An 11,518-nucleotide genomic window follows, 5' to 3' on the forward strand; every position below is an offset into this window, starting at 1 on the left:
ATAATCCATCTATTTTCAGTACCCGCTTACTCCAGTCAAGGGTCACAGGGCGCTGGAGCCTATCTCAGCAGTAATCCTGCATCATCCCCCCCACTATCAAAACACTGACCCGCCACAAACCTTGAAGATATTGTACATGTGTAACCTGTTAACACACACTCACTGAAATAGTTTTCATCAATGGGCCAACACAAGAAAACTATTAAATGACTTGTTTGATTAATGTTTGTGAACAACCCTGCTAAACAAACAGGCATTTAGTTGTTTTTCACCATCTGTCATCAAATGTTGAACTGTACATGGAGGTAGGACTGAGTAGGAGCAGTCCACTGTTTACATTAATTTCAATTGTTGAAATTAGAGGTTTTACAAAAAAAAACAACCCTGTTACAGCACTTTGAGATCATGTTTGTACAAAGACAGGCAAAAAGAAATTCACCATGAAGATTAGCTTTATTTTTTGTTGTGTTTTTTTGGGGGGGGAGGCAGATAATAACAATGAAAATTTAATACATACAATAACAAACGGATGGGTAGAGATGCCACATCACTTACACACAGCAACTGAGATTGTTGCCTGGTAAAAATAGTTTGACCAGGAGGAGTGGCTAATTTCACTCACAATGACTCAGTCCAGGACTATGAGGTAACAGGAGGTGGACTAATACCAGCTGCTTCTGCTGCCGCTGCTAAACGGTCCTGTCTCTCCTTCAATTTCAATAGTTTCTTTCTCTTCTTCTCTTCCTTCTGAATTTCAGCAACAACTTCCAGGAACCTGGGGCTGTTGGGGTGCACTGCACAGCCCAAACGCTCTGTGGCTTCAGCTAGCAGCCTTTCACGGCGAGCCTTCTCTTCTTTGAGCTTCTTCTTGGTCTCAACCTTTTGTCTGCGCCATTTTTCGATCATCTCGGGCATTTTGGCCATGTTAGCTGCTATGAGTTTCTCTCTGTAATGGAAGAGATTTGTACAGCAAATTAAAACACAGTCATCAAATATAGCACACAGATAATAAATGCACCGTGGTCAAACCAAACAGATGTTACTCTCACTGGCTGACTAGACTATTATGGATATACTAGAAATGTAACATCATGGCTCAGTTTACTGTTAGTGTTGTGGGTAGGGATGGGAACTCATAAAATTTTAAATCAATAGAGACTGCCTATTGGTCTGATTCATCAAATCTGGAACAATTTTCAGTGCGGAAAATACAGCTGTTTCTATGGTTGCTAGATGCTGAGTTTGACGTCACGATGTTACATCTGAAATTACGACAACTTCCAACATGGAACTGTCAGCAAAAACATGTCAGCACTGATAAGAGGAATTGATAAAGTCCAACACATACGATTCCAACTGATTGAAAATCTTGAACATATTCTTGATTCCCATTCCTACAACCCCTGGCAGTAATTATGGAATCACCGGCCTTGGAGGATGTTCATTCAGTTGTTTAATTTTGTAGAAAAAAAGCAGATCACAGACATGACACAAAACTAAAGTAATTTTCAAATGGCAACTTTCTATATGATACTGAAAAAAGGTGAAAAAGTCATCAGACTACTAGAACAAATTTCTTAACACACTTTCATTGTAAAGATAACTATAAAAGTGTGAAATTTCCCCTTTTTTCTGTTTTTCATACAATATGATCAAAGGATATAATAAGTGCCCATAGTCTAAGAATCACCCATTCAGTGATGAATCTCGAATCTGCATTGGGCAAGGTGATGATGCTGGAACTTTTGTTTGGTGCTGTTCCAATGAGATTTATAAAGATGACTGCTTGAAGAGAACATGTAAATTTCCACAGTCACTGATGATATGGGGATGCATGTCAGGTAAAGGCACTGGGGAGATGGCTGTCATTACATCAACAATAAATGCACAAGTTTACGTTGATATTTTGGACACTCTTCTTATCCCATCAATTGAAAGGATGTTTGGGGATGATATAATTTTTCAACATGATAATGCATCTCGCCATAGAGCAAAAACTGTGAAAACATTCCTTGCAAAAAGACACATAGGGTCAATGTCATGGCCTGCAAATACAACCCCTGGCAAAAATTATGGAATCACCGGCCTCGGAGGATGTTCATTCAGTTGTTTAATTTTGTAGGGGAAAAAAGCAGATCACAGACATGACACAAAACTAAAGTCATTTCAAATGGCAACTTTCTGGCTTTAAGAAGAGCAAGCAGACCAAGCAAAAAAATATGGAATCACTCAATTCTGAGGAAAAAATTATGGAATCATGAAAAACAAAAGAACGCTCCAACACATCACTAGTATTTTGTTGCACCACCTCTGGCTTTTATAACAGCTTGCAGTCTCTGAGGCATGGACTTAATGAGTGACAAACAGTACTCTTCATCAATCTGGCTCCATTGCTGTTGCCAGATCAGATTTGCAAGTTAGAGCCTTGTCATGGACCATTTTCTTCAACTTCCACCAAAGATTTTCAATTGGATTAAGATCCGGACTATTTGCAGGCCATGACATTGATCCTATGTGTCTTTTTGCAAGGAATGTTTTCACAGTTTTCGCTCTATGGCAAGATGCATTATCATCTTGAAAAATGATTTCATCATCCCAAAACATCCTTTCAATTGATGGGATAAGTGTCCAAAATATCAACGTAAACTTGTGCATTTATTGATGATGTAATGACAGCCATCTCCCCAGTGCCTTTACCTGACATGCAGCCCCATATCATCAATAACTGTGGAAATTTACATGTTCTCTTCAGGCAGTCATATTTATAAATCTCATTGGAACAGCACCAAACAAAGGTTCCAGCATCATCACCTTGCCCAATGCAGATTCGAGATTCATCACTGAATATGACTTTCATCCAGCCCATTGTAACCTTGTTTTTTTCTGTTTAGGTGTTAATGATGGCTTTCGTTTAGCTTTTCTGTATGTAAATCCCATTTCCTTTAGGCGGTTTCTTACAGTTCGGTCACAGACGTTGACTCCAGTTTCCTCCCATTCGTTCCTCATTTGTTTTGTTGTGCATTTTTGATTTCTGAGACATTGCTTTAAGTTTTCTGTCTTGATGCTTTAATGTCTTCCTTGGTCTACCAGTATGTTTGCCTTTAACAACCTTCCCATGTTGTTTGTATTTGGTTCAGAGTTTAGACACAGCTGAATGAACAACCAACATCTTTTGCAACATTGCGTGATGATTTACCCTCTTAAGAGTTTGATAATCCTCTCCTTTGTTTCAATTGACTTCTCTCGTGTTGGAGCCATGATTCATGTCAGTCCACTTGGTGCAACAGCTCTCCAAGGTGTGACCACTCCTTTTTAGATGCAGACTAACGAGCAGATCTGATTTGATGCAGGTGTTAGTTTTGTGGATGAAAATTTACAGGGTGATTCCATAATTTATTCCTCAGAATTGAGTGAGTTCATATTTTTTTCCCTCTGCTTGGTCTAAAAAAGTAACTGTTACTGACTGCCACAATTTTTTTTTTCTTGATTTCTTATAGTGTTTCTTAAAGCCAGAAAATTGCCATTTGAAATGACTTTAGTTTTGTGTCATGTCTGTGATCTGCTTTTTTTCTACAAAATTAAACAATTGAATGAACATCCTCCGAGGGCGGTGATTCCATAATTATTGCCTGGGGTTGTAGTCCGGATCTTGAACCAATTGAAAATCTTTGGTGGAAGTTGAAGAAAATGGTCCATGACAAGGCTCCAACCTGCAAAGCTGATCTGGCAACAGCAATCAGAGAAAGTTGGAGCCAGATTGATGAAGAGTACTGTTTGTCACTCATTAAGTCCATGCCTCAGAGACTGCAAGCTGTTATAAAAGCCAGAGGTGGTGCAACAAAATACTAGTGATGTGTTGGAGCATTCTTTTGTTTTTCATGATTCCATCATTTTTTCCTCAGAATTGAGTGATTCCATATTTTTTTCCCTCTACTTGGTCTAAAAAAGTAACCGTTACTGACTGCCACAATTTTTTTTCCTGATTTCTTATAGTGTTTCTTAAAGCCAGAAAGTTACCATTTGAAATGACTTTAGTTTTGTGTCATGTCTGTGATCTGCTTTTTTTCTACAAAATTAAACAATTGAATGAACATCCTCCGAGGCCAGTGATTCCATAATTTTTGCCAGGGGTTGTACTTGTGGCGCCTCTTAGTGAAGCGGTGGTGACCAACCAGCTAAGTTTGCTTATTTCTAATGCGGAAGGTTTCCGGTTTACATGGAGTTGCGTCGAGAAAGGGATCCGGCGTAAAATTTGTGCCAAATCAACATGCAGATCCACCTCAGAGTGAAAAACAGGAGCAGCCAAAGGGACTTGCATACTTCGTGAAGCACAACCTGCGAGTTAGTGATGGAATGAAGTTAGAGAAATAAGGAAGAGGTTGGCAAAAAGCAACTTGGATATTCAGAGACCTCAAGAAAGTAGGGAGAAGTACAAGGAGGCGCAGTGCAAGCTACGTGTTACTTAAAGACCCAAAGATCAGTCTTTTTCAACAGTCTAAACTAGTAGTCGATGGGTAATTTTCTGCAATAACTGGGTTCAGTAGCGCACTCCCACTGGCCAGCGCATTGCACAGCAACTAAACTGTGTATTTTATTCAGGCTGATCGCACAGCAGTCTTGCTCTGTTCAAAAGCTCAGTGCCGACGCAGCGATACCTGCACATCAATGCTGCAGCAAACATTTTGCTCTCCTTTTAAATGCAGTCTGTTTCTGATGTATAGTGCATGAGATATACCCTTCTTACCAGCCAATCAATGGGCATTACAGGTACATAGCCAGAAGGGTGAGGGGAAAAAAGTCACTGCCCCGGGCATATTAAATGTATACCTTTTGAAGACTTTTTTTTAAGTTTTCACCCCTGTTTGTCTGTCTATAAACAGCCTGTGACCCACAATTTTTCATATATCATTGACATTTTTACAGAGGATTGATATCCTGATAGGTATGAACTGATTCAATTTTTAAGGTTAAAGTCAGGAAAAATCAATATCCTTTTAACACTGAATGAATTTTTGATCCGGATCTGATCCAAATTACAGATTTTGTGGCCATTTAAATTTAACATTGGAAACCTCATTTAATGTATATTTTATATTATATCTGATTCAAACATGCCCCAATCACACACATATTTGAAAGTGAGGTGCTGCAGACTGGCACTCACCATCACCTGACAAATTCTGATGCACATTGTGGATTTTGTAGGCATTTGAATTTAATATTGAAAAGCCCATTTGGTGTACATTTTGCATTATATCTCATATCCCCATCAGATGGGGAGGTGATGGTCTAGTGCAGGGGTGGCCAAGTTCGGTCCACGAGAGCCACCTTCCTGACACTCTTAGTTGTCTCCCTGCTCCAACACACCTGAATCCAATGAAAGACTCGTTAGCAGACTTTTAATGAGCCTTTCATTGGATTCAGGTGTGTTGGAGCAGGGAGACAACTAAGAGTGTCAGGAATGTGGCTCTCGAGGACCGAACTTGGCCACCCCTGGTCTAGTGGTTAAGGTCTTGGTCTTGAGAAGAAGATCATGGGTTCAAATCCCCACCTGACTGGAAAATCACTCAGGGCCCTTGGGCAAGGTCTTTAATCCCCTATTGCTCCCGGTGTGTAGTGAGCGCCTTGTATGGCAGCACCCTGACATCGGGGTGAATGTGAGGCATAATTGTAAAGCGCTTTGAGCGTTTGATGCAGATGGAAAAGCGCTATATAAATGCAGTCCATTTACCATATCTCAATCAAAAGTGCCTCAATCACTCATCTGTGACAATGAGGTGCAAAGTGGCACTCTCAATGATGAAACTAAGTTTGGGCCCCATCTGATCTGTACTGCGGATTTAGCGGATATTTGAGTTTAACATTGAAAAGCCCTTTTAATCTATATTTTGTATTACAATTTATCTAATGAAAAGTGTTTCTAAAAGGACTTTGACCTTAAATGTTTTCCAAGGTAAAAATTTGTGGAATTGGAAACTCGTGTTGATGGAGGTTTGCGCTTTACAAACGTGGTGTTCTAGTAAAGACAGCTTTGCATACTATATTACCTTGATTAATAGAGCAGCACAGTCTCATTTGAACCCTTGTGTTTTATCGCAGGGTATGTGATATCCGACTACTTCTGGGGACAGTCTCCCGTTGCGCGATACTAACACGGCATAATTTCACAGGGATAAATGGTGTACTGTTTTGTTTTCGGCTGAAATCACTGAAGCAGTTGTGAAAAGCACATTTTTTCGGTTCCCAGTGGAGAAGGAAGATGAGGCACATGGGAGAGGTCCTGTGGGTAACTGTTAACCTACAGAACTATCCAAAGTAGCTGTGGTCAGTTTAAAATTCATGGTTAATTGACGTCGCTGCAATATTTGGATTTTTTGGACCTGTATAGTCACTGCAGTAAAAACATAACACCAAATCTGCTGATAATTTTTAAATTACCAACAGAAACTGTACACAACTAAAAGGTAGTGAACTAATAGTTATAAAAATGGCAGAGATATGACATTCCAAATACTGCACCAATGTCGATCGTCACTGGTAGATTTTCAATGTTTAGTGACCTTGAGCCACCTCTAAATAATTTCTGATTGGCAAACAAAAAAAAAAAAATCATGTGAGAATGGCTCACCAAAAAGAAACTTCTTGGTAGGTGAGACTTGACATTTTTAATGTTGCCATTTTTTGAGGCACTCTAATGCATATTACCAACTTATAACCAGGACTTGTAGCAAGTTTCACGAAATTCCTCCTAAAAATGTGGAGGAGTCGATTTCAGAATGCAGGCACCCACTCATGAAACTGACGGAGTCTAGATTTGTTAATCAAGGGTGATAACTCTGGTAAAATGGGCCCAACTCGAACGGCATGAAAATATGTGTATTACCAACCTATAACAAGGACATGTAGCAAGTTTCAAGAAATTCCTCTTAAAAATGTGAGAGGAGTTAATTTAAGAATGTTTATACCCTTTTTAGGACAGACAATGAAATCACCTTAACATAATCTCACTTCGGGCCTTTGGGGAATAAAAAGTTGACCTCTGCACTACCAAACTGGCTCCATTTTGTGTTGGGTGGTCCCATGTAACACTGGCATTAGCTGAATGTTCTTCCGAAATGCCCTCAGAACTTCTACTGAATTTATTTGATTATTCATATTCTTCTGTGTGCAACTACAATGAGAAAGCCGCATACGTTTATTCGATTTTGGAGAAGTGTGGCCACAAGGAGTCGGCGAGAAAGCAACAGCGGGTGAAGACAGCAGACTGCTCTTTCGCGATCTCAATGAGAGACCTGTAACATGGACACCGGACTTGAAAGAGCTACCAGCTATTCATGATAACGATGCGTACGCTTACCTGCTTATTGACTGTGGATGGACAAATGAAAGAATCAAGCGATGCAAATGTGACTATGGCTATCAGATGTATTAAAGGGCACAGCGACTTTGTTTACATACAAAGCTGTATGTAAGTGGATTAGCACCAAGCAGCAGAACGATAGGGCTGCTGTATGCAAACACAGGAGAAGAAAAATCATCGGGATGCAATTGTGTTTCAGGGTATACTACTTTGTTTGCACTTTCTGAATACACATTACAGGTTACAAAGAAGTCTGAGTTGGAAATACGTTGGTCAGCCAACCACAGGCAATTCAGACAAAAACAAATACTGCAGTACGTAGGTGCCTATATGCTGTCGGGAGACTTTGCTACAATGGACTACACTTAACTTTACTCGACATAAGATGCAAATAGAAAACATTCTGGACCATAGTGGAATTCTGCTGCTGTGAAAGACTTCTGGAAGTGTGCAAAGTTGTTTTGGAAGCAGGAGAAATGTACAAAATTCTTAACTTTTTATGCATTTCTGAAAAATTAAAGCCTTGTCCTAATGCTAACCATGTAAGAGAGGTGGGTAAGAACTAAACCTTACTTATGCATAGCGCAGTGGGGTGACTTAGTGATAGTAATTTGTGTGGTTCAGCCGGCCGACGACTGTGGACTGGCTATATACACCACGGGTTGTGCATATTGCGAGATATGGATGCATAATATGCACCATGTGGTGCATATTGCACAATACCAATGCATAATTTGCACCACCTGGTGTATATTACTCAATATATGCAATATAGACCACCCGTGGCAGCCATATTGCATTTTGGGATGGTGTTGGTAGTTTATGCGGTAGAAAACTTCAAAAATTGCTAGCTTGGATCAAATATTTAGTTGTGAAATCTGACTTTATCAGAAGGCTTTTTGAATTTAACCTGGGAAGAGCAGAGGAAGCCATATTGCATTTAATATTATACATTAAATTTGTGTAGATGAGGGTTGTGCATCTTAATTTACACACCAGTGGTTTACATAGCTTTTGCCGACAGACTGCGACACCGGAAACAAGCAGCGCCCTTCTATAAATGGTGGTCAGATTTGGGAGTACAAAAAATTAAAAAAAGTTACGACTCACACGGTGGAGGACAGATTCACGTTTGTTTTCCTGCTGTGTGAAACCGGCGTGAAGGTGGGTTTATTTGAAATTCTGCTTACTTTGCCAGACGTTTTTCTCTTTCCTCCTTCTCTCTGGCAGCAATGTTCTTCATCATCTGCTCTAACGATGGATTCCACTCTTTCTCCTCCTCGGTGATTTTCTCCAGCTGTTCGTGGGTAGGCCACAGTATCGCAGGATCGATCCCGGACGCGAATCCGTACTTGGCGAACAGTTTTTTGTCATATTTTTCGGTTTTCTGCCACTCCGGCGTCTTCTCGTTGTTTTTATCCGGAATGTATGGCTTCTTCAAGTTCAGCTTGAGTGGCTTGGGGTTGTAATTCGCCGTCTGTGCTAAAATTCCGCACTGAGTGTTCGGAAAAAACACAGTTTTTGATAATGAGACCGTTTTTAAGGTTCTGTGTAACAAACATGGTCTCCAGAGCAGCGCGGACGACGCCATGTTTGTCTCTCTGCATCAGAAGGACCCTGTCAAGTGCAGTTTTAGGTGGCCACAGTAGTGCCTGAGTGTTTAAAATGCAGGAGACAAAAAAAATGACGTTCAATTTTAAACTTTAGATTCATACAAGCATCTATAAAACTTATAAACGTCAAAACTGCATGAAAAACAGACATTACACACGAACTGTGTGGACCGATATAATAAAAACAGATATACAAACAACAGCAAACCTTAAAATAGATTAACTGGAGTAAATCATAAAAAACACACACATTCAGACAGTTTATTGGTGAGATTATTATTATTTCTTATGATAAATATAACTTACACAAGAAATCATATCCCTACCAAGCAAATTTACTGTTCAGCCCTGGTTGACACAGTCATAACCAGTACAGTCCTTGACAACAAAACAGTCGTACGTATTATGCAATATATATCGTAACCCATCCTTAGATGTTGATTATGACAACATTCTTATGGAACAAATCAATGTTATCTGTGCAATGGACCATGATGAACTGGTGCTTTGTGGAGACTTTAACCTGCCTGACATCGACTGGATAAGCTAATCCAGTTCAAGTACATCTTCAAGCAGGTTCATCAATTGTTTCCAAGACAACTACCTAACTCGGTTAGTGACAGAATGTACCCATTCAAGAGAAGGTCAGAGAGAATCCCTACTCGACCTTATACTCACTGACAACCCCAGCCTCATAAGTGAAGTACAGTACCAGCCACCGCTCTGGAAAAGTGATCACGTTACCTTGTTGTATCACCTCAAGTATGCAAGTAACAGTCAAAGCTCGGACAGAAAAAAACTAAACTTTTATAGAGCCAACTATGATGACATGCGAAGTGACATGGAAACCTGCGACTGGGACTCATTTCTAAATGGTCTAAATGTCAAGGATTCTTGGAATACGTTCGAGAGCATTTTGCAAGCAGTCACCCAAAAGTATGTACCTTTGGCTAAGTTTGGAAAGTCAAGAAAGAAGTGGATGACCACAGAAGCAATAAATGCTATCAAAGAGAAGCACAGAGCCCATAATAAGTATAGAAAGAACAAGACTATAGAAAACCTTGAAAGTTACCAATTGCGAAGAAATAAAGCTACCAAGATGATACGGGAGGCCAGATCAAATCACGAACGGAGAATAGCTGACAATATAAAAGACAACCCAAATGAGTTTTGGGGATATGTGAAGTCTCAGCTCAGCAAGGACAGTGGCATACCCACGTTAACATGCAAAGATGGAACTTCTGCCATTAACCCTGAAGAAAAGGCCAAATTTCTCAACTCTTTCTTCTCAAGCGTGTTCGCACAAGAAAGTTTAGAAGATATCCCAAAGGCAAGAACACCGGAGCTTGAATCTTTCCTCACCACAGTCAACTTTACTGAGCAGGCCATCTGTGATAAAATCAAAGCTATAAAAAGTGGGAGTTCCACAGGGCCTGATGGCATCCATCAATCCTAAAAGAAACCAGTAGACAGACAGATCGCCAAGCCACTAGCCAAAATCTTCACCAAGTCCATGGATGCAGGTCTAGTCCCTTCCCGGTGGAAAGAGGTCACAGTAGTCCCGATTTTCAAGAAGGGGAAGCATTTAGACCCTAGCAACTATAGATCTGTGAGCCTGATGAGTGTATGCGGTAAGCTGATAGAAAGAATTGTGAGAAAACACGTCCTGTGCCACATTGACAGTAACAAACTGTTTACCCCAGGTCAACATGGATTCCGGAGTGGAAGGTCGTGCTGCACCCAACTTCTTACTGTGACTGAGCAATGGACAGACCTCTTAGACAAGCGCACGCCTTTTGATTGTGTATATCTTGACTTTCAAAAGGCGTTTGACGCAGTACCTCACCAACGTTTATTAGAAACGTTACAAGCATTTGGCATCAGAAAAAAACATGACTGGATGAAATCGTTTCTGCTAGGAAGAAAACAAAGGGTCAGAGTGGATGACACATTATCGGACTGGGCCAATGTCAACAGTGGTATACCACAAGGGTCGGTACTAGGCCCAACGCTATTTCTGATCTTCATAAATGATTTACCAGACACAGTTAAGTCCGCAACAGTTCTATTTGCCGATGACAGCAAGATCTTCGCGCCAGTTAAAGAACAAGCCGACATTGACTCCCTACAAGAAGACTTGAACAGCCTGTACTCATGGTCATGCAAATGGCAGTTGCCATTTAAGTTGTCAAAATGCAAAGTGATCCATTATGGCCGTTCAAACCCAAAAGCTTCTTACTCGGTTGGTGGTACCGCGATATCTGTTAGTGAAGAAAAGGACCTCGGTGTCTTGTTTGATTGACGTTCAGTGCCCACCACGATGCTGCAGTGGCTAAATCAAATGCAAGGCTGGGACTAATCAAGCGTTCATTCCACGACATGCAATCTACGACCTTTAAGCAACTATACAAATCTCTAGTGAGGCCTATAGTTGAGTACTGCACAGTTGTTACCCACCCTGTGTACAAGCGAGATGAGGACAGGATTAAAAAAGTACAGAGACGTGCAACGAAGCTAGTTAAGGACCTGAAAACTCTGCCTTACA

General features: G+C 40.5%; 1 protein-coding gene across 1 annotated transcript; it reads right to left on the reverse strand.

Moving 5' to 3' along the window:
* Window positions 1-527: 527 nt before the first annotated feature.
* gadd45gip1 (growth arrest and DNA-damage-inducible, gamma interacting protein 1) lies at window positions 528-8,980 on the reverse strand. The gene is made up of 2 exons (XM_034190134.1): window positions 8,551-8,980; window positions 528-946 (listed from the first exon to the last, which is right to left on the reverse strand). The coding sequence occupies exons 1-2, from the start codon at window positions 8,949-8,951 to the stop codon at window positions 640-642; spliced, it is 708 nt and encodes a 235-aa protein (XP_034046025.1). The 5' UTR covers window positions 8,952-8,980; the 3' UTR covers window positions 528-639.
* Between the last annotated feature and the right edge of the window lie 2,538 nt (window positions 8,981-11,518).

Source organism: Thalassophryne amazonica, chromosome 16, assembly GCF_902500255.1.
Source record: "Thalassophryne amazonica chromosome 16, fThaAma1.1, whole genome shotgun sequence".
Classification (NCBI taxonomy): Eukaryota; Metazoa; Chordata; class Actinopteri; order Batrachoidiformes; family Batrachoididae; genus Thalassophryne; species Thalassophryne amazonica.

What these genes read in the sequence shown, in the direction of transcription:
- gadd45gip1 (XM_034190134.1), bottom strand. Translation starts at nt 8,951, where the DNA reads ATGGCGTCGTCCGCGCTGCTCTGGAGACCATGTTTGTTACACAGAACC. An exon ending in AGAGAAAAACGTCTGGCAAA is followed by an intron (nt 947 to 8,550) that starts GTAAGCAGAATT and finishes CTTCCATTACAG; the next exon opens with AGAGAAACTCATAGCAGCTA.